The sequence below is a fragment of the Abramis brama genome (genome assembly GCF_963993115.1).
Source record: "Abramis brama genome assembly, chromosome: 13".
Lineage (NCBI taxonomy): Eukaryota > Metazoa > Chordata > Actinopteri > Cypriniformes > Leuciscidae > Abramis > Abramis brama.
This window is the reverse complement of record NC_139975.1, coordinates 13,924,109-13,947,642: the sequence shown is the minus strand read 5'-3', so window position 1 is coordinate 13,947,642 and position 23,534 is coordinate 13,924,109. Positions and strand designations below refer to the sequence as shown.

General features: G+C 39.2%; 3 protein-coding genes across 3 annotated transcripts in view; 2 read left to right on the top strand and 1 right to left on the bottom strand.

The window, feature by feature from the left end:
* elf1 (E74-like ETS transcription factor 1) overlaps positions 1–2,117 on the bottom strand; it is a 43,915-nt gene extending 41,798 nt beyond the window's left edge. Inside the window, exon 1 of the mRNA XM_084134098.1 lies at positions 1,185–2,117. The gene's annotated coding sequence lies outside the window, so the exon portion shown is untranslated. The remainder of the gene's footprint in view (positions 1–1,184) is intronic.
* A 1,311-nt stretch (positions 2,118–3,428) lies between these two features.
* taf7 (TAF7 RNA polymerase II, TATA box binding protein (TBP)-associated factor) lies at positions 3,429–13,584 on the top strand. Its single transcript, XM_084132242.1, has 13 exons — positions 3,429–3,668; positions 3,864–3,903; positions 4,621–4,697; positions 6,664–6,742; positions 6,883–7,016; positions 7,150–7,273; positions 7,380–7,438; positions 7,921–7,993; positions 8,354–8,464; positions 8,542–8,736; positions 12,000–12,112; positions 12,632–12,691; positions 13,185–13,584. The coding sequence occupies exons 2-13, from the start codon at positions 3,885–3,887 to the stop codon at positions 13,227–13,229; spliced, it is 1,089 nt and encodes a 362-aa protein (XP_083988368.1). The 5' UTR covers positions 3,429–3,668; positions 3,864–3,884; the 3' UTR covers positions 13,230–13,584.
* A 63-nt stretch (positions 13,585–13,647) lies between these two features.
* On the top strand, positions 13,648–23,095 carry LOC311095459 (uncharacterized protein). The gene is made up of 8 exons (XM_084133975.1): positions 13,648–14,061; positions 14,696–14,875; positions 15,961–16,149; positions 16,395–16,571; positions 16,679–16,820; positions 18,904–19,457; positions 20,555–20,696; positions 22,200–23,095. The coding sequence occupies exons 1-8, from the start codon at positions 13,966–13,968 to the stop codon at positions 23,009–23,011; spliced, it is 2,292 nt and encodes a 763-aa protein (XP_083990101.1). The 5' UTR covers positions 13,648–13,965; the 3' UTR covers positions 23,012–23,095.
* Positions 23,096–23,534: the final 439 nt, after the last annotated feature.

Genomic DNA, 23,534 nt, shown 5'->3' with positions numbered 1-23,534 from the left:
GGATCAACCGAGCTGACTAATATCACATACTCCCAAAGCAGGAGAAAACAAGCACTCCCTGACCTCAGCACCACCCAATGGCCAAATGCTGAGAACACTACAGCCAAAGAGATTCTTCAAAATGCACGTCTCACAGGGGAGCTTTGTATCCCCCCCAAAAATGTAAACATCTGGCAAACATTTAGACAAATAGACAAATAGACAATGGGTGAGACATCAAGCCACAAATAAAGAAAACAAATGAAGGAAAGACTACTTTGTGGCAAATGAGTATGGGAGTCTCATCTGCACCAGCAGATGGATTTGATACTCTGTTACAATATGAAATTACACACGAATGGCTACATATTGGAAGAAGCTAAGTTGGAAGAAGAACTAGGATTTGAGGTTCAAGGCACTTAAACCCTTATTTAATAAATAAAAAACAATAAACATCAAATACAAAAAATGTGACGACAATATGCAATCTGCTAGAATATGTTTTACATAAGCTGATCACTTTTGCCCACACATCAAGGGCATTTTATTCACTCTGTGGCATTTTTGCCCTAAGCCTTGGCTAATTTCTTATCCCGGTCACAAGTAGTGATAAAGACACAAAGACAAACCAGTTTTAAATATAAACATCCACAAATGAGTGCTGGTCTGGATGAAAACGCGGATGCACCACAAGCCCAAGCACTGAGGACTGGAAAACTGATTGTTCACACTCATGTGAAGCCCTTACTGTGTCTTGACCAGCGACGTCAGCCTGAGACAAGAGATTCTCACACTGAACCAGTCATTATGGTCACATGTCTGTAATCATGCTGGAACAACTCAGTGCACAGTTATGGGAGATGGGTACAACAGAGCAGTAGGTCAAGCTATCCTAGGGGCTATTCAGATCAGAACGGTCATATAAGATCAGAATGATGACAACATGTTGGTTTAGTAGAATGTCAGCAAATCCAAGTGGCTTCCCCTAACCTGAATGAAATAAACAATGCTTGTACATTCAAATACATTGCGCAGTCACCGTTACAATAAGAAGAACTTCTAAAAGACATCCTACATCTGAAATGCACCTATATGCTTTGAGAAATAACTTTAAAAAGTGCATAACAACTATAAAATCTTAAGTAAAAGCTTTTGCAATTACATGACCAAGTTAGAGAGATGGTACACACTTTACAAACGCTTACCTTCATCTTAATGTGCCATAATTTACATGTTTCAAGGTTAAGTAAGTGATAGAAACACTTAGATCATTTCAGTGAAACAATCCCTGAGCAATCTGTCATCGTCCGAATCCTACTCCCCGATGCAGTCCAGTTAAATAGAAGTGACTTTATCCACTTTGGCAAAGACAGAGTCTTCTAAAAGCGCATTGTTTTTGAAGCTATGAGCGAGTTTCGTCGCTTTCTTTTGCTTAACATAAGGTTACACTGTTTTCAATGCGTGGGGAATTCCTTGCGCTCACATTTTCCCTCGAAAGCAATTGGTCCAGCGTTCCGCATCTACACTGCAGGCGAGCGACGCGTCAAGCGAAAACGCTCCCATGTAATCAGTGAAGTGACGCGTCTTTCGGGGTTGCAGATGGGATGGGTGACGTCGGCACCTTGCCGACCAATCAAAAATTTGTTTGTGTGAGCAGTGTTTACAGTTTTGCTCATTTTCATTGGGTTATGGACGGCATAGACAAAAAATGAGAGACATCTCCAGTTGTTCCTTCAGTTAACATTTTATCAGCACCTTGCATTTAAACAATTTAATCCAGAGTAACATTGCACGTATAATATCGGATATAGGCTACAAATTATTTGGGTTAAAGTGATAATGGCGGTAAAAATATTGTCTTTGTTATGAGGCGATCTTTCTATGTTGGCTGAATACTGTCCTTGTCCCGCAGGTGAGTGAGCGTTAATGTGTTATATCGAACAAATTGAGACAGTCCCTTAACAACACTGCGCGTTAATTTGTGATGTCAAAAATTGCAGATGACCCCTAAAGGACACAGTCTGCCCCGCCCATTATCGGAATAGCCTGTTTGGGGAATTCAAGGGTAATACTAGTGTTGTTTGTGGTCAGGGGATTTACTTATTTATACTTAATTTGATATATTGTGCTCAGACAGACTTTCAAAAACAAAACAAAAACATAAATAAATAAATACATAAATAAAAAAGACCCTTTTGGCACTTCCTTGGAATCGGTAGTATTGTCCCATTTCATTTTCAACATTTACAAAGATACAAACTACACATTTCCCATTTACTAGCACTGAGTTAATATTTTTAGACCATAATACATTACCTATAACCACTTCATCTCTCCCTTTTAACTATTCTGTTCATGAATAGCCTATCTTTGGGATTTACAGAATGAGTCAGAATAATTCCACATCTTTTAGGAAGTAATGTTTAGCGAATTTCCCTTGAATTTTAGTAAAAACAAATAATGGTTACACTTTATTTGAAGGTGTCATTGTCACAGTGTAATTATAGATTAAAGTAATGAGTAATATTAAGCAACTACATGTACTTACTATATAGACCTATGGTAGGATTATGATTTGGTTTGAGGGTTAGTTACATGTAATTATGCATAATTTATGGTAAGTACATGTAACATGTGTAACAAGGACACTGTAAATTAAAGTGTTACCAAAATAATATATATATATAAATAAATCTAATTTAGACTTACTCAATTATCTTTTTCATAAATCTTTTTTTGTGTGTGTGTTGTTGTTATTTTAAACACAATTTACTGACCCTTATTTTTTAACTACCCTACCTGTACTTTGTAGATAGTAATTCAGGCTTGCATTGTTATTGTTAAAAAAAAGAAAGAAAAAAATTAAAACCAAACAAATGTATCAGTGCAGTAAAAAATATAGTGGTATATATCTTTACCCACTCTTAATGATATAAAAACGCGTAACACACATTAGTGACAAAAGCTTGGTTACTTGATATTTAATAAAATAATGTAACAGCAATTTTAAAAATAAATAAAAAATTTATTGCATTAAACATTATTCTACTTGATCGCCTCCAAGCAGTTAGCTGCTTTGTTTTTGTTTAATTATTTAGCTGAATCATTTAGCTAATTATTTTCTCGAAATTTACACGTAAACTAAAACGGTACTTCCCATACCGGGAGTCGAACCCGGGCCGCCTGGGTGAAAACCAGGAATCCTAACCGCTAGACCATATGGGACGATGTATATTAAGCTGTTTTTTATGTATTCATTCATGTGAAATGCTCTAACTCTGCGTTTTATATAATAATGGAATTATTATTACACTATAAAAGTTCACCGAAAAAAATACCATGTCACCACATTTTCTAGAAATTGTGTAAATAGACTTAAGCGGTCATGTTCTAGAATCTAGTGTAAGCCGCGTTTTCAATGTGTAGCTGCTTTTACACAACGATACAGCAGGTGGCGCTGAAGCGCAAACATGCTCTGAGCTTCCGCAAAACAGTTCATTAGTAGCCTACCATTTTAGCTTCTCTCTTAAAAAATCCGTCTTATAATTCATGATAACTTTACTATTGCAATCATTTTATGCTCTGGATATTTTAAAGAAACGATTTTTTTAAACATTTATTCCTATCTGATGCCATTATGAGATAGCCGGTATATGTAGCGTTAGCCTGTTAGCTTCTCGGTGGTCTAGGTGAGTATTTTTTATGAACACGCTCTTATTTTGTTATACTTTTACCATTTGTCACCCTTGGATAATACTATTATTCCTTAAAAAGGGTTTACCTTCTTTTCACAATCTTGTACATATTCTGCACACGTTTTATTAATTTGCACACTCCCTTGTTGTCAGTATAAAAACATTGTCTTGTTTTCCCTTTCTGTGCAGAATTAACGTTAGGAGGCAAAGATGACTTCAAAAGCTAAAGGTATCATACATGCATACATTCGTGAATTCCCTCTATTTCTCTCTTCTACTAACACAAAAGTACCATGGTATTACTATGTTTTGAACAAGTAAAACTGTGCTGTCATGATAAGTACCGTAGAACAGGGGTTTTCAATCTTTTAGGTGCCAAGGACCCCAAAATATGATCATTCCCATGCAGGGGACCCTTATCCTAAAATGTAAAAGTTATATATTTTAAATTATATAGTCCAAATTAATACTCTGGAAAAATAATAATATTATAAATGTGTCTATTACGCTGCATTGTGTTTTTTCTGTTCTCTGTTGTACTGTACTTTTATATGTATTATTTGAATAATTTTTTTGTTTATTTATTTCATGTAAATTAAAATGTATTTATTATTTATTTACTAGCATTTATAATGATCACATATGTTTGTTTAGTTATAATCTTTTTATTATTTATATTTTTTTTACATTGCTTTTCTCTAAACTTTTCCACGGACCCACTAGCACACTCTTGCCGGTCCCCAGGCACCAGTTTGAAAGACCCTGCCTTAAAATACCATGGTACATGATCGTGGTAATCCTGTACTACTACCGTGGTATATTCCAAAGCCCATGTTTTAACATTTTGTTCAGTATAGTTTTTTGTGTGAAGGCATCTACAAAACCTCATTATCCTCTTATAAATGTGAGCCAGTAAGTATTATTTCATGACCGTTCTCTGTTTCAGTGGGAAAGGTAGGCTCCAAAAGCAAAGAAGATGCTCCTCATGAGCTGGAGAGTCAGTTTGTTCTGCGGCTTCCTCAGGTCAGTTTGTTTCTTCATTTACCTCACCTATATTAGTGAAAGCCAGTATTTAAAATCAATGAGTAATGTGTACACTCCCAGAACAATTCCATAAAAAAATGCATTTGAATAATTGGTCACTTGAGAATGTTGTTTGATAGGAGTCGTAATTATGCATTTATAAGTATAGTAACTCAAGAACTATAAGGTCAGTAACAACATGTTATTACACAAGTAGCAAACAAGTAACACTTTACAATAAAGTTCCATTTGTTAACATTAGTTAACTACATAAATAAGTAACATGAACTAACAATGAAAAATACTCCTAAAGCATTTTTTAATCTTATTTAATATTGATTTTTACATTTGCTAATACATATCAAAAGTTGTATCTGTTTATATTATTTAATGGCCCTGTGCTAAGAATGAACAGTGTAACGTTAAGAACATTTAATGTATACAGTATACTGCAACAAATATATTGCTCATTGTTAGTTTACGTTAACTAATGAGAAAGAGCTGTAACTAATGGACCTTGTTGTAAAGTGTTACTAAATAATATAGACGCGTCACGTAGTGTCATTCTAGTCAAGTCAGGGCTCTGTTGCTGTATTTACATGCAGACGACAGACCACAATTATCACAATGCTCAAAGGACATTGTGGGAAACACTGTAACGGCTCTGATATACTCACGGCGAAGTTCTTTTTCCTTTTTTGCTTTGGAGTAAAAAGAAGTTTTAAATAATATGTGAGCAGTGGTATTCTGTTAGCGAACATACGACACCGCCCGCGCTGCTGAGAGCGGTGTTTAAATGAAAGGTTAAAACCCTTTTAGTAACGGTGTTTAAACAACAAAACACATCCACTTGCACATATTTGACAATCGGAATATCAGATATGTCATGCTATAGCTGAAAAATGTGTTAATATTTTAATAAAAATGGAAAAATGAAATAAAAGCGGATCATCAGTCATTCAGTGGCTGCGGTGTGTCACGTGATACGTTCAAAATAACGGTCGCCTTGAAAAACTCACGCTTGGGGGTCCGCCAGAATAACTTACGTGTGAAAAGGTAAGCGGATAACCTCAACTTTCGGTTCCAAAAACTGAGGTAGCTGCTAACTTTCAGAGTATGTAAGTAACGTTAGCCATAGCAACTTACTCTCTGAACATAACCTCCGGTGCAGGTTCTGTTCCAGCCAGGGTTAGTTTACTTCAGGTGTTCAGCGCATGCGTGCCTTATTAATGATGCTCCAGTGGGCGTGACAGATTGCGCACAATATTATTATATATCCTATATATCGTTATATCGATATATAAAGCGCTATTAAAACAAGGTAATGTTAATGATTCGTTGCTCTGTTGAGAATGTCTGGTGTGTTAACCATGAACATAGACCTTATTCAGAGCAGCGCCATGACAGGTATGAAAGCGAGGCTGAGAGGGACAGACTTGCTGTGTTTCCAATGGTATCCGCTGTAAAAAGCTGTATAAAGCTCCAAGATTACTTACAATTTTCAACATCTTATATTGTCGGGAGTTTTTTGTCATCTGAAATTTCTTGGAAAGATATTTTCCCAGTGTTTCATGAGCAGAACAATCCAAAAACACATTAAATAACAGTACAGCCCATTGAAGAGATGCATGTATGTCCCTCACAGCCTCGCTTTCATTCCCATTAAAAATCAAAGATGGCGCTGTTCTGAATAAGGTCTATACTCTGCTTACTCCCGGACTGTTTTTGGAGCCAGCATACCTCAAATAAGCAAGGTTTGGTTTAGTCAACCAAATCAGGGTATGTTTGACGGTAAGATAACCTGCTTTCTGGAATACCCCCCAGTACTGTTCAATCTAACAAAATAATTCCAGTCTGTAGAGTAAAAAACAAGTTTTTTTTCTTTATTGATTTAATCTAAATTGATTTAAATTTGTGAACATTATAGGAATTGTTTGATTCAATGGCACGATGCTTTGTTTTTTAGGAGTATGCCTCTACAGTCAGACGGATCGCCCAGTCTAGCAGCATGAACATAAAAGACAGACTTTCTATAGAGTTGCATGGTAAGCACTGTTGACAAAATTTAACAAAGAAACACTTTATTTACTTCAGCATATTACATTTTATAAAACTGATATTACAGTCTGTCATCAATTTCTTTTGCAAAAATATTGCTCATGGAATTTGTTATATATATTCCTAGCTGATGGTCGCCATGGGATTGTACGTGTGGATCGTGTCCCTTTAGCATGTAAACTAGTGGATTTACCCTGCATTCTGGAGTCATTAAAAACGGTTGACAAAAAGACCCTGTATAAGACCGCTGATATCTGTCAGGTAAGACCTTTGTTATAACTTGATAACTTTCGTAGGGTGTCTGGCATTACATTTCCCCTTTGCAGTCTCCCAATGAGCTTCAGCACATCTACAAGGCCACATCTCTATTAATTCCTCTGACTTTCTGTTTAAGATGCTGGTGTGCACGCTGGATGGAGACCTCTACCCTCCTCTAGAGGAGCCCACGGGTACTACAGACTCCAAAAGTAAAAAGAAAGACAAGGACAAAGACAAGAAATTTGTTTGGAACCATGGCAGTAAGTACCTCCCACTCTTGGTTTGGAGTGAATGTGGAGGAGACAGCCTATCAGTACTAGAATGATTCAAACTATTTAATGTCAAATTACATCTGTCTCATTCCAGTTACCCTTCCTCTGAAGAACACAAGGAAAAGGCGGTTTAGGAAGACAGCGAAGAAGAAGGTAACCTCAGTTGGTTTTCCTCTCGCATTTCCAGCTTCTGCTGTTGTTGTTGTTGTTTTTTTTCTCCTTAGATTGTTTTTGTTTTTTTGATGATTCTGCAATCCTTTACCAGTTCTAGTTAAGAAAAAATGTTTGCTCTTGCAGGAAAAAAGAAATGAATTAATGGTAAAAGCTAAGATTTGCATATAAATAAAGCATTCCATCTTCATTTGCCACCAAGGTTTGCAGGAAAGCAATCTGGCTGTTCATTTGATTGAAGTGACAGCAGGGGAGTTAGTGGCAGGTTCTTCTCTCTGACTCTTGAATAAATCTCCGCTACGTTGCAGCTAGCTATTGACTTGGGTTCCTTTTTTAATCGCTAATGTGTTCTCTGGCATGCAGCCAGCCTCTACCATTAGTACTATGTGTGCATCTGAATGCGTGCATGCAGTTTTTGAGATTGTGTTCCTTAGAGCTGAATTCTAATCTGATTTATCCTGCAGTACATCGAGTCTCCTGATGTGGAAAAGGAGGTGAAGAGGCTCTTGAGCACAGACGCCGAAGCCGTCGGTGTTCGTATCCTTTATTTTTTGCTTTTGTTTACCTGTCATGTTTTGTTGGCGCAAACCCTGTGTCACAACAAATCTAGATGCTAATGTCATTACTAATGTTGGATCGAGCATTGTTAAGTTACTGTCATACTAAGCCTTACCACCAGGTGGCAGACTTGCTCACAAATTAAATGGAGGGACTGTGCAAGACTTTCAGTTGTTTCAGCTCAGCATTACAGGAAAAATGTGGCATGAGTCACATATAAATTTGTGGAGCTCAGCAGCACCAGTGGGTATAAAAAACAGCAGAATAGGCCGGTGCCAAAACTAAGAGGATGAAAACATAAAGGGATTATTGATATATGAACCTTGACCCTGTGGTCAGGATGGGAGGTGATTGCTGAGGATGAGACCAAAGAACCTGACAACAGCTTATCACTGTCCAACCTGGAGTCTTCACCTGGAACCTCAGGACACAAGGGTCACGGCTCTTCAGGTGAATGATCTGAACACAAGTCTGTCTGCCTTATAGATACATCTTTCTCTGTCTAACATGGTTTTATCCTAATGTAGTTCAACATGACGAGCTACGCGAGATCTTCAACGACATCAGCAGCAGCAGTGAGGATGAGGACGAGGAGGGCGAACGGCACGAGGACGAAGACCTTAACATAATGGACACTGAAGATGACATGGTCAGGCAGCTCCACGAGAAACTGAACGAGACAGAGGGAGACAGAGACGAGAATGACCGGAACAGTCAGATCGGTAGGATGGCGGTACACAAGTTGTCTGATCAATTACAGTGCATTGTCAGGACAGCAGCTCAAGCCCAATTTAAAACCACAATTCAGTATCACAGGCTGGCAGACCGGCAGGCAAACAAAAGCCGCCCTAGATTTGCATTTGAATGATGAGCCTGCTGCGGTATTTAGGTCAGATGGGTGTACCGGTTGTCTGGTGGTGTTTTTACCCATGCCAGTAAGTGATAGACATGCCTGACCTTGACATCATCCCACACACATTGGCACTTAACCGGCAAAAATGAGCCATGCTGCTCAGAGCTCTGCCACTGTGTGTTTTGTTCACATATTCTTCAAAGGAAAAGGTTTAGCTATAGAGTTACCTTATTTAGTTCAAGTTCAAGTTCACTTTATTTATATGGCACATTTACAACAGCCACTAGGCTGACCAAAGTGCTTTACAGAACAACCAGATAAATAATAAGAAAATAATACCTGCATAATAACACATAAAACACAAATAAAAGCAGCAAAGCTAAGAGCAACCTTAAAACCGGAGTAGCAAAACAGTATCAGACTCAAATATAGAATGGAAAGACAGGAGTGGCAAAACAGTATCAGACTCAAATATAGAATGGAAAGACAGGAGTGGCAAAACAGTATTAGACTCAAATATAAAATAGTAAAAACAACCTAAGAATAGAGATCAATATACTAAAGAAAACAGGTAGGATTTTAACAGAGACTTGAAGACAGACAGGGTTGGGGCCGTTCTAAGTTCCAGAGTCGAGGCCCTGCCACCGCAAATGCACTCTCCCCTCTACGCTTGAGTCTAACACGAGGGACTACCAGCAGAGCCTGGTCGCAGGATCTTAGCCTTCTGCACGGAGTGTAAGGATGAACAAGTTCAGAGAGATAAGCAGGAGCTAAGTTATGTAGAGTTTTAAAAACAAAGAGTAGAATTTTAAAATTTCTCTGTCGAACTGGCAGCCAGTGTAGAGATTTGAGAATCGGAGAGATGTGGTCATACCTCAGTATTGTCTTCATTTAGAAAGAGGAAATTTTAGGCTAGCCATGCTTTAACCTCCTCTAAGCAAAGCAGAAGAGAATTTATCGCTACTGGGTTGTTTCTCTTGATTGGAATCTAGTCTAGATAGAGTCGGGTGGTCAATGGTATCAAAAGCTGCTGAAAGATCTAAGAGAACAAGAACCACAGTATCTCTGGAATCAGTGGAGAGATAAATATCATTTAACACTCTCAGGAGGGCGGAGATTGAACAACCTTATACAATTATTTGACAAAAAGTGTTGGAGTTGATCCGGCACAATTTTCTCCAATAGCTTAGAAATGAAAGGTGAGACAGAGATAGGCCGATTTTTTTTTTAAACAGAAGGATCTAGTGAAGGCTTCTTGAGCAGAGGAGTGACCGTAGCCTCTTTAAGATTGGCAGGAACAGAGCCTGCTTTGAGACACTTGTTGATAAGAGATCAATGATTCATTTAAAAAATCTTGGGTAAATGATATCATTAGGACAAAATGAAGGTTTGAGCTTGACAGTCACGTCCTTCAGTGTCTGGAGGTTGATCAAAAACCTCCCAAAAACCAGAAGCAGGTGTCAAGATTGGGGGGACAGTTAAATTAGGGCAGACACTAAGACTTAAGTTAGTGATTTTGTTAATAAAAAAGTTTTCACATAGAGCATCTGAGGCAACAGACAATGTGTTAACAGATGGATTTACAACAGACTGAATGACTGAAAACAGAACCTTTGGGTTAGAGTGATTGGATTCAATAAGTTAGAAAAATAAGCAGCTTTCGCAGATTTAGCAGCATTCTGGTATGATGTTAGAGAGTCTTTGAACATTTGGAATGAGACAAGTAGCCCGTTTCCATTTGCGTTCAGCCTTTCTACAAATTTGTCTTTGGTGACGAGTGTCAGAGTTTTGCCACAGTTCAGATTTTGGCTTGCACTTGTGAGGCTTAAGGGGAGCAGTCACATTTGAGAGATATTTAAAAAATGTATAAACCCACCCTTGTGTCCATTCGGATGAGGAGAGTTAAAAAATTTACAGTCAGCTGGAACCAATTCTGAGAAGGGTGTTAAATCATCAAACTTTATCCAGGATTCTGTGATGAACATAAAATCCAGGTTATGAGATGAGTATTAGTCATTTAATAAAAAGGTCTTATTCACCACTGAGCGGGCATTTATTAATGCCATCTTAGGTGGAGGAATAGTGACAGGAGATGAAGACGATGAGCGCAGATTTTCGTGATTAACTCCTTGTTGCCGGGAGCAGAGGTCAGCTCTGTGGAGATCAGCCCAAGCGACAGGACTCGGGTGTAGGGGAAAAACAGGACCGCACCGGTAAACCGCATCCAGCGGGCGCCAGGCAGCAGAGCTGCACCGAGAGGATTTGAGCGAAGAATTTGAGTGAATACCAGCTCGTAAATGAGCCCTCAGTTTTACCCTCAGTTTCGCGATGTATCCTCCGCGGATTCCTCGTTTCCTCCTTTGCTTTCTCTGCGAGATGTTGAGCGGATACCGTGGGGGATGATCGTTCTGAGCGACTCGTAGGATTTGTAGAAGGGGCAGTCCACGTCCAAGGTGTGAGAGTTTGTGAACGAGTCTACAACAGAGATGTCTCCTGATGTCTAGGAGAGCTTGACGGTCGTATACTAGAAGCGTACAGCAGGTTAAAGACACAGCAGACAACCAGAGAAGAAAACACGAGAGCAACAGACGGCAAGCCAAACACACAGGCGCCATCTTGGAACACAGTGCTCAAGGACCTACAATAATCACCTTCAATAATCATTTAGCTAGAAATCTTGTTTCAGTATAGCACGAGACACTTTTCTTGATAAATGATATCGCATCCGTTATAAATGGTATTTGTTATAAATGCTTTATGTTTTACAATGCAAGTCAAGTACCGCATTCGTCAAGATTATTTCAGATATGATAAATAATCAGTCAATTCTTATAGGTTAACCACAAAGGTGTTTTCTCATATGTAGTTGTATAAGCCTTTTTGAATTCTCAGTCTCTGAGAGTGCAGAACATAAGAGGTGCCGTTTAGTATTTATGCAGGGTTGTGCGGTTAGAGTGTGAAGGATTCACAGATAATTGGAACCTTAGATTACATGAGCATTTGCAGATTAACTAGCTCTCAAAGGTACAAGAGAGCTCAATATGACATCAACTAAATTAGGCCTGTGACTAAACTGATTGCATGTTAACTAGGGCTCATGTATAGGGCTCATAATCTCTATTTGATCTACAGTAATGGAGTACCAGGTGCAGATCAACAATTTGAAGGCCAGGCTCCAGGAAACCCGTGCCCGCAAGAAGCAACAGGAGAAATTGATCATGGAGGTGGAAAATCAAGCTCTGAGGGTGAGTTTTCGTTTACCTGCACTAAATGATGTAGCGTTCCACTTTCTCTGGCATGCTACATCATGTAAACGCATAGCCTTGGTGACACTGTTTTTGTGCAGTACAGCTCTTTGAAATGGCCTTGAATAAATCCAAAGAAAGCAAGTTTTTCTGCCATAATTTTAAGGCATAAATATTACATGTCTGCCTTTAGCTGCTTTTACATAACTCACCAAAAAACCTTAGAATTCATTGCTCTGGCAACTGCTCCATTTGGAGGATTTAGACACTGCGAAATGGGGTCAAATGTGTGGTTTAACAGTGTCACTTCAGTTAAACTGTGTGCACTAAGCTATCTGTATTTGTCCGCGGTCATTACAGTCACAGCGGACAGGGAAAGGTCATGCACGTCTGAGCTCCATTCACAGGGTCATAATTCACATAGATCTTTGTACAAGCAGTTAAGACATTTACAAACGGCTAGCATCAAAACAGCGTACTGTCAGCTAGATAAAGTCTCTCTTTGCTTCTCCCCGACAGGATCGCTTCCAGGGTGCTTTGAATGGAATGATTCATCAAGAGGAACAAGAGATGGAACAGGTGAGCTTGCATACGAACCCAAAACCTGCATGCATTTGAAACGGGTTATAAATATTTGTTAGATTAATCACGATTTGAATGTTCTCAATATGGATTCTTTACCATTTTGACCAGTGCATTGTGATTCACAAACAAATGACTCTTATGAACCAGTTCTTTTTAGTGAATCGAAAACATGAAGCGTGCACAATCAGTGACTTATTCCCATTGAGCTTAGTGGGTTTACTTTCCATATCTAATATTGGCGAGTAAAAGATCTTGATAAATATACATGCTTTACTTTTTTGTTTGTTTATTTCTTTTTTATTATTATATGTAATTTTTTTAGTAACCCTTGGCCAATGTCAGTTTCTTCTGTCACTGTTTCGCCTAAACTGACAAATGGCCTACTGGAAAAAGTAACAACGTTGGAGGTGTTGTTGAACATATTGCACTTAGCCTTCAATTATATCCCTACTGCTAGCCATCCATCACTGCTATTCTGTTCCAACAGCTGGCCTCCCTTCAAGAACAGCTGGACTCACTGATCGAGAAGTGATGCTCACGATTGCCAAGATACTGCAATACAAAGACTATGACCAGAGGCGTCTGCTGAACACATGACAGATTTGACTCTACTGCATGTATTAGCTGAATTTAAACATCTCATTTGTGTTGTGAGACTCTAAAATAGTTATCAATATATTTGACTGATGCCTCATCACAAAAGTTTCTTTGATTTCTCAAATAAGATTGTGTATTGTACTTTTTTCATGTTGGATACACTATAAACATTTTTTAGTTAACTGCAGTATTTCAAATAAATTCATATTTGAAATAAAGTTTTGTTCTTCTGGTGAGTTTCTTCTGCTCAGCAGAGGTCAATAAACTGGAAAATCGTACTAGAGACTTCCAGATCATTCTGTCTGCAGTAGTTCCCACTGAATTATATTAGCAAACTCCTGGGATTACTGAACTCTATTGCCTTCTAGAATGATCTCGACTGTCTCCATACTCTGAGTTCCGCTCTCTGGTCACCCATCCCTTCACTTCTTACAGGGGATTATACTGAAGATTCAGGGGGGTTGAAGGATTAGCCAAGGCAGATTAAAGTGGCTATCCTCAACCTGGTAATCCAGCCATCTGTCAGAAAGCAGCCAGGCAGCATTGGGCTGCAGGGTGTGATTTGTCTCCCTTTCTCAGATTGCTAATTAACACTGCCAAGGACCAGCTCTCACAGGCTACAGGACATAAAGTCTGATTCAATAAAGAAACACTCTTCAAAAGAGTTTAAAATGGAGGAGACGTATCTGCTTGACCATCCTGGAGTAAAAAAGAAGATTCTGCATGGAGGTCGAGGACCGTTGCCACATTTTCCGAAGGGAACTAAGGTATGATGCATATATGGTCCTGGATAATGCTTTTGATTGGTTATTTGTTTGGATGGGTTCATGTTAAACCACTTTTTTGATTAGAAATGGTTGTAGCTTAATTCTATTGGTGATAAAATGGTTTTAGAATGACAAAACATTTGGTCCATATAATTGCACAGAAGTTTGGCAACCTATCATTTTTGACAGCAGCTGAGGAACACCGTATCTGTGCCAGGTGACTTTTCTCCCCCCTACTTGTCCAGCCATATGGCCCTCAGCCTGGAGAGAATGACAAACATTTTCCATGACAATGCCAACATTAATCTCTCCATTTACCAGCTGTGCTTTGTATTCGCTCTGTGTGCTCTCGTTCCATCAAGGTGTCTCCATCAGTATACTTCAAAAAAGACTATACATTTAAATGTCTTATAATGAAGACAAAGTTGGAATAGGAATGAAGCTATTAGGATGGCATAAGGAAAAAGACTTCCTGGCCTGCTTGGAAACCCTGAATTTCTCTCACCAACATATATGAACATGTAGCAAGTTACAAGATGTGTATGGTGTACTAAGCAGGAAAAATATCTCTGCTTTCTCTTAATCCTGTTTTTATTCCCTCTCTTTTCTCCTCTCTGCCTTCCTTCCCACAAAGCTGGTGTTCCACTACCAGACTCTGTTGGACAACTTTGAAAGAACTGTGATTGACGACAGTCGCAAAAATAAGCTTCCCACAGAGATTTTCGTGGGGAGGATGTTCAAGATGGAGGTGTGGGAGGTGCTTTTAACCTCCATGAGGATTGGAGAGGTGGCAGAGTTTTGGTGTGATGCCACTGTAAGTGTTTGAAATCAAACTAAACCTCTTGTCGTGCCTCCCCAAAAACGCAGGCAAAAAAGGAGCAGATAAAAGCATTGCTTATGCATGTTTTGTTTGGGGGGAAAAATAGGCTTTTTGATTAATATAGCTTCTTTTAATGAAACTTTCAACCACATTCAAGTGTTGATAAAAAAAGAATGCTTGAACTGTTTGTTTAAAAGGAGATGGCCTGTTCTTTCTTTTGATATATTGCATGTTCAGATATTAATATAAGAAAATAATCTGGGGACCATGACATTTTTGTGAAGATTATCAAAAATGCTGGTGGGGAAAGAGCTAATTAATCTTCACATAAGGATGGAGGAGAATATATATATATATTTATATATATATATATCTGATGTATTTTGCAGCTTACTCTATTTTCCATTAACATTCTCATTTGCTGTTTTTATTCAAACACATGAAAGCAAATAAATAATCTATTCTGCAAGTCAAATGAGACTAAAGATTCTAGTTAGATGGTTGGTGTAGAAAAAAGTTGATCAAAAGGTCACGTTATGTTTACTGTAATGCTCCCCCTCTGCTGAATCTTTCAGCGCCATGGCAAAAAGAAGCTGTGAATGTGAGTTTGTGGCATGTATTGAAAGTGGTGCAACTGAAACACACTATGTGCTACAAAATAATAGCAAAAACATACAGTCCGATTCACAATCAAAATGATTATTCATGCTGTAATTAAAACAATACAGCATGATCAGGCCCGGGTAGTCTGATTCCTGAACAAATTACTCTTCTGAGTGAATCAAAAATATACATTGCAAACAGTGTAGCTGTTTTTTTTTTTCTTTTAAATGTACAGTTTTAAAAAAAAAAATGGTTACCGATTTAAATCAGTCTGAGCTGAATCGATTGACATCTGTCAATCAGTATAATAAACAAAGTCACTATTCATTAGCATTATTTTCAGTGATGTCCATATCACAGTTAGGTTTAGTGTTTTGCACTGATAGTACTGTATTGCTGCAAAAATAGTAGAAAAATGCTAGGTAGTTCAGTGGGAAACACTGGCATGTGATAATATTTTTCTTTTATATACTTAGCACACAGGCCTTTATCCCATCGTGTCAAAAGGGATGCGACTGGCTGCTCAGGGAAAGGACCCTCTGGATGGCCAAAGACACATGTGTGGCATGGGAAACGTGTTTCACTACCACTCCACTGGTTTTCCGGAGCTCGATGAAATAATGAGGACACCTCAGCCTCTAATATTCATCATGGAGTTAATCTCGGTGGGTTCACATAGAGCAAAGAAAACAAGCAAATACATACACGCACCTTCGCACAACAACACACTCATTCTAGTTCCACTCCTCCACCATCAAGAGATATCTCACTGCAACCCAAACAGCGTAACAGAATGTTACACAATCAAGTGCTACACGCCAGGAAAGAAATGCTGTTCCCAATTCTCAGACCGTGTTTTCAATCCTCAACCAAGCGAGACGAGCACGCTCCAATTCTCTATCTTCCTCAGGTGGGCGACCCGTTCTCTTACCAGCGCGAGTCTTGGATGATGGAGAAGGATGAGAAGCTAAAGGCTGTGCCCTCGCTGCATCTCTTGGGCAATGCTCTGGTCAAGCAGGGTCGGTTCCGTGAAGCTGCAGTGAAGTATCAGGAGGCTGTGGTTCTGCTGCGTACAGTCCAATCCAGGGTAAAAGAAAATCTGTATGACATGGGGGTTATGTAGAGAAAGCTTCAAGATAACATTCAGTAAAGCATCTGATTAGTGCAGCTGAGTTTGTTTTCCTTCTGGTGTAGGAGATGCCAGGAGATGAGGACTACATTAATCTGGGCAGGCTTATCATTCCTCTGGCACTGAACTACTGCCAGTGCATGTTAGAACTGGAGGAATATTACGAGGTCATAGAACATACAACAGAGATCCTGGATAAACACAAAGGTAAAGAATTTTTAGTATAAACCAAATGGTCAAGGATTGGCTGGTTAGCATGGTCTCATTTCCCTGCTTGTAGATGCTGTAACTACACCATCTTTTCCCATTGACAGACATTCAGAAGTAGCCAGGGATTATGGCTGCGGACGAAATCGCATACTTCCCTACTATATAGTAGGTGAAAAACAGAATGTGCCAAAATAAGTATGTCCGAATTCACAGTACTCATAAAAGTATAGGCAACTTCCAACTTCCATTGAGATTCTGAAGTGGGCATACGATGGACACTTTACTATCCCATGAGGCCTTGTGAATGGCAGTGAAGCGACATAATGAAGTGTGTGGAGTAAATTCATGCTACACACATTCATATTATATAGGACATACTTTTTTTAGCAGCTGTGGAGTAATTACTTATTCAAAATAAGTACCAACTCAGAGTATGGGATTTCAGACAAGGCCTATATGTTTTTGTTGGACAACACAGAAGTTAGCTTTACCTTGGTTCCCTCGACAAAAAAACAATCAGCTTTTGGATTATTGCATAAAATAAGCTCTATGATCAAGAAAAGTTTTATGATTCTTACACATTTTGTTGACAAGTAAACCCAGCTTTTATACATTTTGAAGCCTAAATGCAATCGACAGAAGTAAAAAGCTAAATTTATCGTCACATGACTTCAACATCACCACCACTAAGCTTCAGAGTATAAACATAATGAGGCTGTAAAAGCAGACTAGTGAGTAGATGAGTTTATCTGTTTGCCATGATGACGTTTAATCTCCCAGTCAACCTCAGTAGTCTCATTTTTCCATTCGTCAGCAACAGCCTAATTAAGAGTATTGCAGCACTCTTTCTCATTAAATAAAATTGTTTACAAGCAACATTTAATGCTGTAATATTTCTTCATATCAGAGTAGATGTTTTGCCAGTGCCCAAGGAAGCATCCATGGCAACAGTTCACTGCTCAAGCATTTTCAATCATTATCAAATCATAAGTCCTCCCATTATGTAATAGCTTATTATTAATACACACATCACAAATATATCACAAAACATTTGGCGTTTAAAATTTAAGATGAGTTATCTAATGATGCTAGCGACCCCCAAAAGCAGTTTAGGATTTGCAAGATTAAACTCAACCAATGTTGACTTTCCAACATCAAGTCATTGGATACTCAGGAAAATGACAACCAACACAAATTAGCCAGAGACGTTTAGGTTGAGTTGAGGTGATGTAGATCAGCTTAGTATCAGGCCATCTATAGAATTAGCCTTTGCTTTTTTGGTTATCATAAATAATCCAACTGCATTCACTTTCATAATTGTACTCGGCAGCATGCATAGTAATCTCCGTCCTCTGTGGTTTGGGTTTGTTTAAGCTTGGCTGGCTGCATGAGCGGTAGGGACAGGAGTTGGTCTGTGTAAGCCCTCTTGAAGCATGTGAAGTGACAGATGTATGGTCTCTCGCGGTGGCTCCAGAGGCAGTGTGGGTAGCTCTCCTAATGAGCCTTATGCATATGCAGCCGGCACAGTTCCCCTTATCGAGGACACTCTCCCGTTTCCCCGTCCCCTCTAATTCCCAGTATTCATTTCATTCTGCCGCACCCCATGTGTCACCCACACCTTGTTGACTGTTTCGGTTCAAATCTTCCATTTTTGCTCTCTTTACTATTTCTCTTGTGTGTCACCTGGGGAGCACATCCTTTTGAAATGTGCTCACAGAATCTGCTGTGTTTTTACCAGAGGCTGACGTTGGCTGTGGGAAGTCTGAAGTTAAATGTCGGCAGAGTTAAAGATTTAGAGAGGAGCATGATCAAATGAAAGATGTTGAGAGCCATCAATAGGGAATCTTAGCCAGGCTCTCCAGCCCACTCAAGTGTGTACTTGGTGTCCGACTTGGGTTAAAACGGTGTATGTGTAGCATTGCTTCTTTTTTAATGATATGAAAGCGAATAATACTACTTCATATGAAAATACCTGTATATTCATACACATATACCAGCTTCAGAAAGACTATAGCCTTAGTAGGTGAGTAACAGGAAGAGTAACTTTACAAATTAAAGTCCCATTAATGATCTTTTCCAGACTGTGTCAAGGCCTACTACAAGCGAGCGAAGGCTTATGCAGCTGTGTGGAGTGAGAGGGAGGCCAGGAAAGACTTCCAGATGGTCGCCAACCTAGACATCACACTGTCTAGGTTGGTGCATAGAGAACTGGATCTTCTCTCTGAGAGAATGAAGGAAAAATACTGGGAGGATAAAGAAAGGTACTGGAACATCTTTGAAGAGAAGAAAGAGAGAGAAAGGGAATCAGAGGAGGAGGAAAACTCTGCGATGCCTACAAAAGAGGAAAGCAAGGTGGAACATTCTCAGTCCCCTGAAGAGGTCAAATATGCTGAGGAGGGAATGAATCCATCTATAGCAGAGGAAAATAAGCATGACACCAAAAGTGAAGATTCAGCAGGAGACGCCAATCGCAGGATAACCGCTCTGACCGAGGGCAAGGACTGGCAGCAGATGCTACAGCTAATTATGCTGCTTCAAGATGAAGGCAATTTCATTGTGAAAGAGCATAAATACGCTGAGGCGACTGTCAAGTTCAAGGAGGCTCTGGAATATGTAGATCATCTCCAAACTAAGGTGAGCCTGTTGACTGAAAATAACGATAAATGATGATCAGGGCTGCATTTCACAAAAGCATTGTTGATCGTAGAGACCATTGGCTACATTAGTTACCATTGGTTCATTATGCTTTTGGGAAATGTAGCACTGGTTTGTCACACACTTGATAGCTGTAGAAGGCACTGAGGATAAGTCCCACCATTTAAAAATAATATATTATTATTTAGAGCTTAATTTTGGAATTGTAGCCAGCCTCATAAAATGTGGAATTTAAAACCATGTAGAAGCCTCTTACTTCAGTAAAGGGTTAGTTCACCCAAAAATGAAAATTCTGTCAGTAATTACTCACCCTCATGTTACAGAGAAGCCTATGAAGGAGTGAGACGGCTCTCAGATTTAATCAAAAATATCTTAATTTGTGTTCCGAATATGAACGAAAGCCTTACGGGGTTGGAACAATGAGGGTGAATTTTCATTTTTGGGTGAACTAACTCTTTCAGTAATGGACTGAAAGCTTATAGCTGTAATCTGAAAAAAAATTACTGCCCACTTATCTAAAAACTACTGGGTGAATGTAACATCGCCTAATTAATATTCATGAGCCAAGCAGATAACATTTATTATATGTCCTCCCAATATTTTAGATTATTGGGACCCAAGTAGTGCTTTCTAATTCAAGCATCACTATTACTAATGCGCAGTTGGAAATTTGAACAAAACCGAACCATAAGTACTATGGTCATGAATGAATCTCAAATTGTGTGGCTTGTTTAGGATAAGTATGCTGTGTGCTGTCACTTTTCATCAGACTTTCGGATTTGATGGAGTGATCTGAACACTATGAAAGACAATATCATAGAGACATGGGCTAAACACCTACAGAAAACGCTGTCAAAAGTGATTCAGGACATCTTTGTAGCTGCACAGTTCCCTGGCAATACTCACATATTCCTCAGAACTTATAGTAATATATACCTTCTCATATCCCAGGGGAGATGTACATTGGGGATCCAAAAATTACTTAGCAGGAACGACAGGGAAGCTAAAAAATCCCCATGGGGAATCAGCAACTCAATGCTCACTAAGCCATATCTATCTCTCTGTGTGTTTTTGAGGTGGAACATGAAGGAGAAGACTGGGAGTCTCTGGAGAAAGTCCGTCTGCCACTCTGTCTAAACCTCAGTCAGTGTAAGCTGGAGCTTGGGGAATACCAAGAAGTGGTGGATCTCAACTCTAAACTGCTGAAGAAACATAAAGGTGAGCTTATATACTCATTCACTGCAGAAATTAATATGGGGCGGTTGGATAAACTGTTTAGACTAGTCTTACCAGTTAGTCATCTAATTTTTATCTTCAAGACTGGTCATACATTTTTGCATGTCAGTTACATATAAATCATATATGCCACACACCATACACCACGTGTCAAACCCCGCTCCTGCAGAGAGTTGGTCCAACCAGCTCCAAAACACCTAACTGGAAGTTACTAGTAATCCTGAAGACCTTGATTAGCTGGTTCAGGTGTTTAATTAGGCTTGGAGCTAAACTCACAGGACATGGGCTGCATCTGAAATCACATACTTCCCTACTATATAGTAGGCGAAAAACAGTATGTGACAAAAGTAGTATGTCCGAATTTACAGTACTCATAAAAGAGTAGGCAAAAAGTACCCGGATGACCTATTTCTTCCGGCAAGATTCTGGAGTGTGCATACGATGGACACTTTAGTATCCCATAAGGCCACGGGAGAGAATTTGTGAATGGGTGCTTCTCGGAAGGCTCCATCCTACTAAGACTGCGTCCTTCCTAGTCCAGTCCTTCTGAGGCTCGTAGGCTAGTGTCCTCCTTTAGCATTAAACGCTAGAATGAGACAGTCAAGTAAGTGCGCATATAAGTCACACATGTTCCCGCCCCCACGGTCACGGCACGAAAATACAATTACAACATAATTTAAAAAAAAAAACTTTGTTTTACAAATCTTTATATTAACTGGCTTTCTATTAATGCAATACAGTGAATGACAGCCGTCTGCGGTCTCCCAGTGGCTTACATTATTGGCAGTGTAGTGTTAGTGATTAATGTACAGCAAAACAAAAGTTAACATCTATGCTTTCATGTCAGAAAATATTATTTTTGTCTTACATTTCATAATAAACTCAGACAAGCTGCAGTACAGACTCGTTTTCCATCAGTTTATTTTCGTGAACTGGAATGTGTGCAAAAGATTTTAAGGATGCAAAGGATACACTTGATGCATCCTTCAAAATGAGCTGAATGAAGGACGTGAAACGAAGGCTGCCTTCCACGGATCATTCAGATTGAGACAGTCTTTAGTGGCACTTGATGACGTGGCAGCAGAGATAATGCAGACTTAATAGGATGCAGCCTTTGGTTTGAAAAGCACTCTACGACATAGACACTCATTTGGTTGTGTTTAAGCAGCAGATATAGATTGCTCCTTCACCACCCAGTGCAAGTCAGCCAATCACTCTTTTACTGTCTGTAGTAAAAACAGAGCCTTGAGCAATGTCAGTTAGAATATACACCACTTCTCCCTATAAGCAACCACATCTCAATGCTTCACTTTGTCAGTGGATCCAGGAAGTTGAGCCAATTGCATCATTCACCATATTGAGATATCCCTTGGTATCTCCATGCAAAGAGCAAAAACTGTTTATTATTGCATGAATTATTTATTATGAAGCCAATGTGATGTGGCAGGGCTGGTCTTCACTCTCTCGCTTTCATCTCCGCCGCAGACAATCTGAAGGCCATGTACCAGCGGGCCCGGGCTTACTCGGCATTATACAATGAAGACGAAGCCCGCAGGGATTTCAATAGGGTCATGCAACTCGATCCCACATTCAAACCTATCGTCAAGCAGGAGATTAAGAAGATGGGGGAGAACATCAGAGTGAAGTGCGTCAACGAAAACAAAAACTACTGGACGAGCACTCAGGAGAAGTGGGATAAGAAAGCACAGGTCAAGAGGGGGAAGAAGACTAAGAAAGGAGTGACATGGGCAGATGAGAGTAAGATGCCGGCAGGAAATGATGAAGGACATTCAGGCGGCAGTTGCAAATCAGAGGAGAGCTGCAATGTCAAAGCAGGTAATAATGATGAACAGGATGAGAAGAAAAAAAGCGAGAACCAAAGGGACGAGAGCTCTCTGACCCTGAAAGAATCAAAGGCAAAAACTGATAATACGGCTGCAGATAGAGACAGGGATTCAGTCCAAATCAATGTGCTGGGAGATAGTACACAGAGATCAGAGACCGATAATGACTTGGAAACTCCACTGACCAATGACATTACAAAGAAAAATGATGGCCAAGATGAGATCACAGATGGAAAACAACAGTCTCCTGAAAAGTCAGACAAAGATGCAAACAGTGGAGCATCAAGGGAAGGAAGACAGACGGACATAACTGGAGATGATGAAAGAGAGGGAAGCAACACAGCAGCTGAATTTAAGATGGAGAAGACTATTGTCGAGGAACCAACAGGAGCATCATCTGCGAAACCTAAAAAATCCACCAAAAAAGTGAAATGCAAAAAGAAAAAGAAATAGATATCAATAGCATATCCCATCATCTGAAGGAAGACAAACCAGACCAGGTGTATACAACAAATAAAAATTTATTTCTTTGTACACAATGAGTAGAAAGCAGCCAGTAACTCATTAATTTTTAAAATGCATTCTTTTTACATTTTGTACAGATTAAAAACACAAAAACAAAAAAACTAATACTAAAAATTATAGTGTTAATAATTAAACAAATGACTGCATTGCACATGAAAATAACACATATTTTGCAGGGAAACAAAATGTTTGTATTTAGATCATTTGAGCTAAAAACAACATGTAATGGTGTGTAATGATGATGCCACAGGTTCAGAGGTTAAATCAGTAAATGCCCTGTTGCTTTGTTCAACATTACAAACAAGCCTGCGAACCCAGAGACATATTGGGGTGGTGACACAAAAGTCTGCTACATACAAACAAAAATAATGAGTGTATTTGTTAATGAGGCAGATGGCTAAATTTAGCTCAGGCAGCCCTTAGCAATGCTGTAATTTCACACAACCCACAA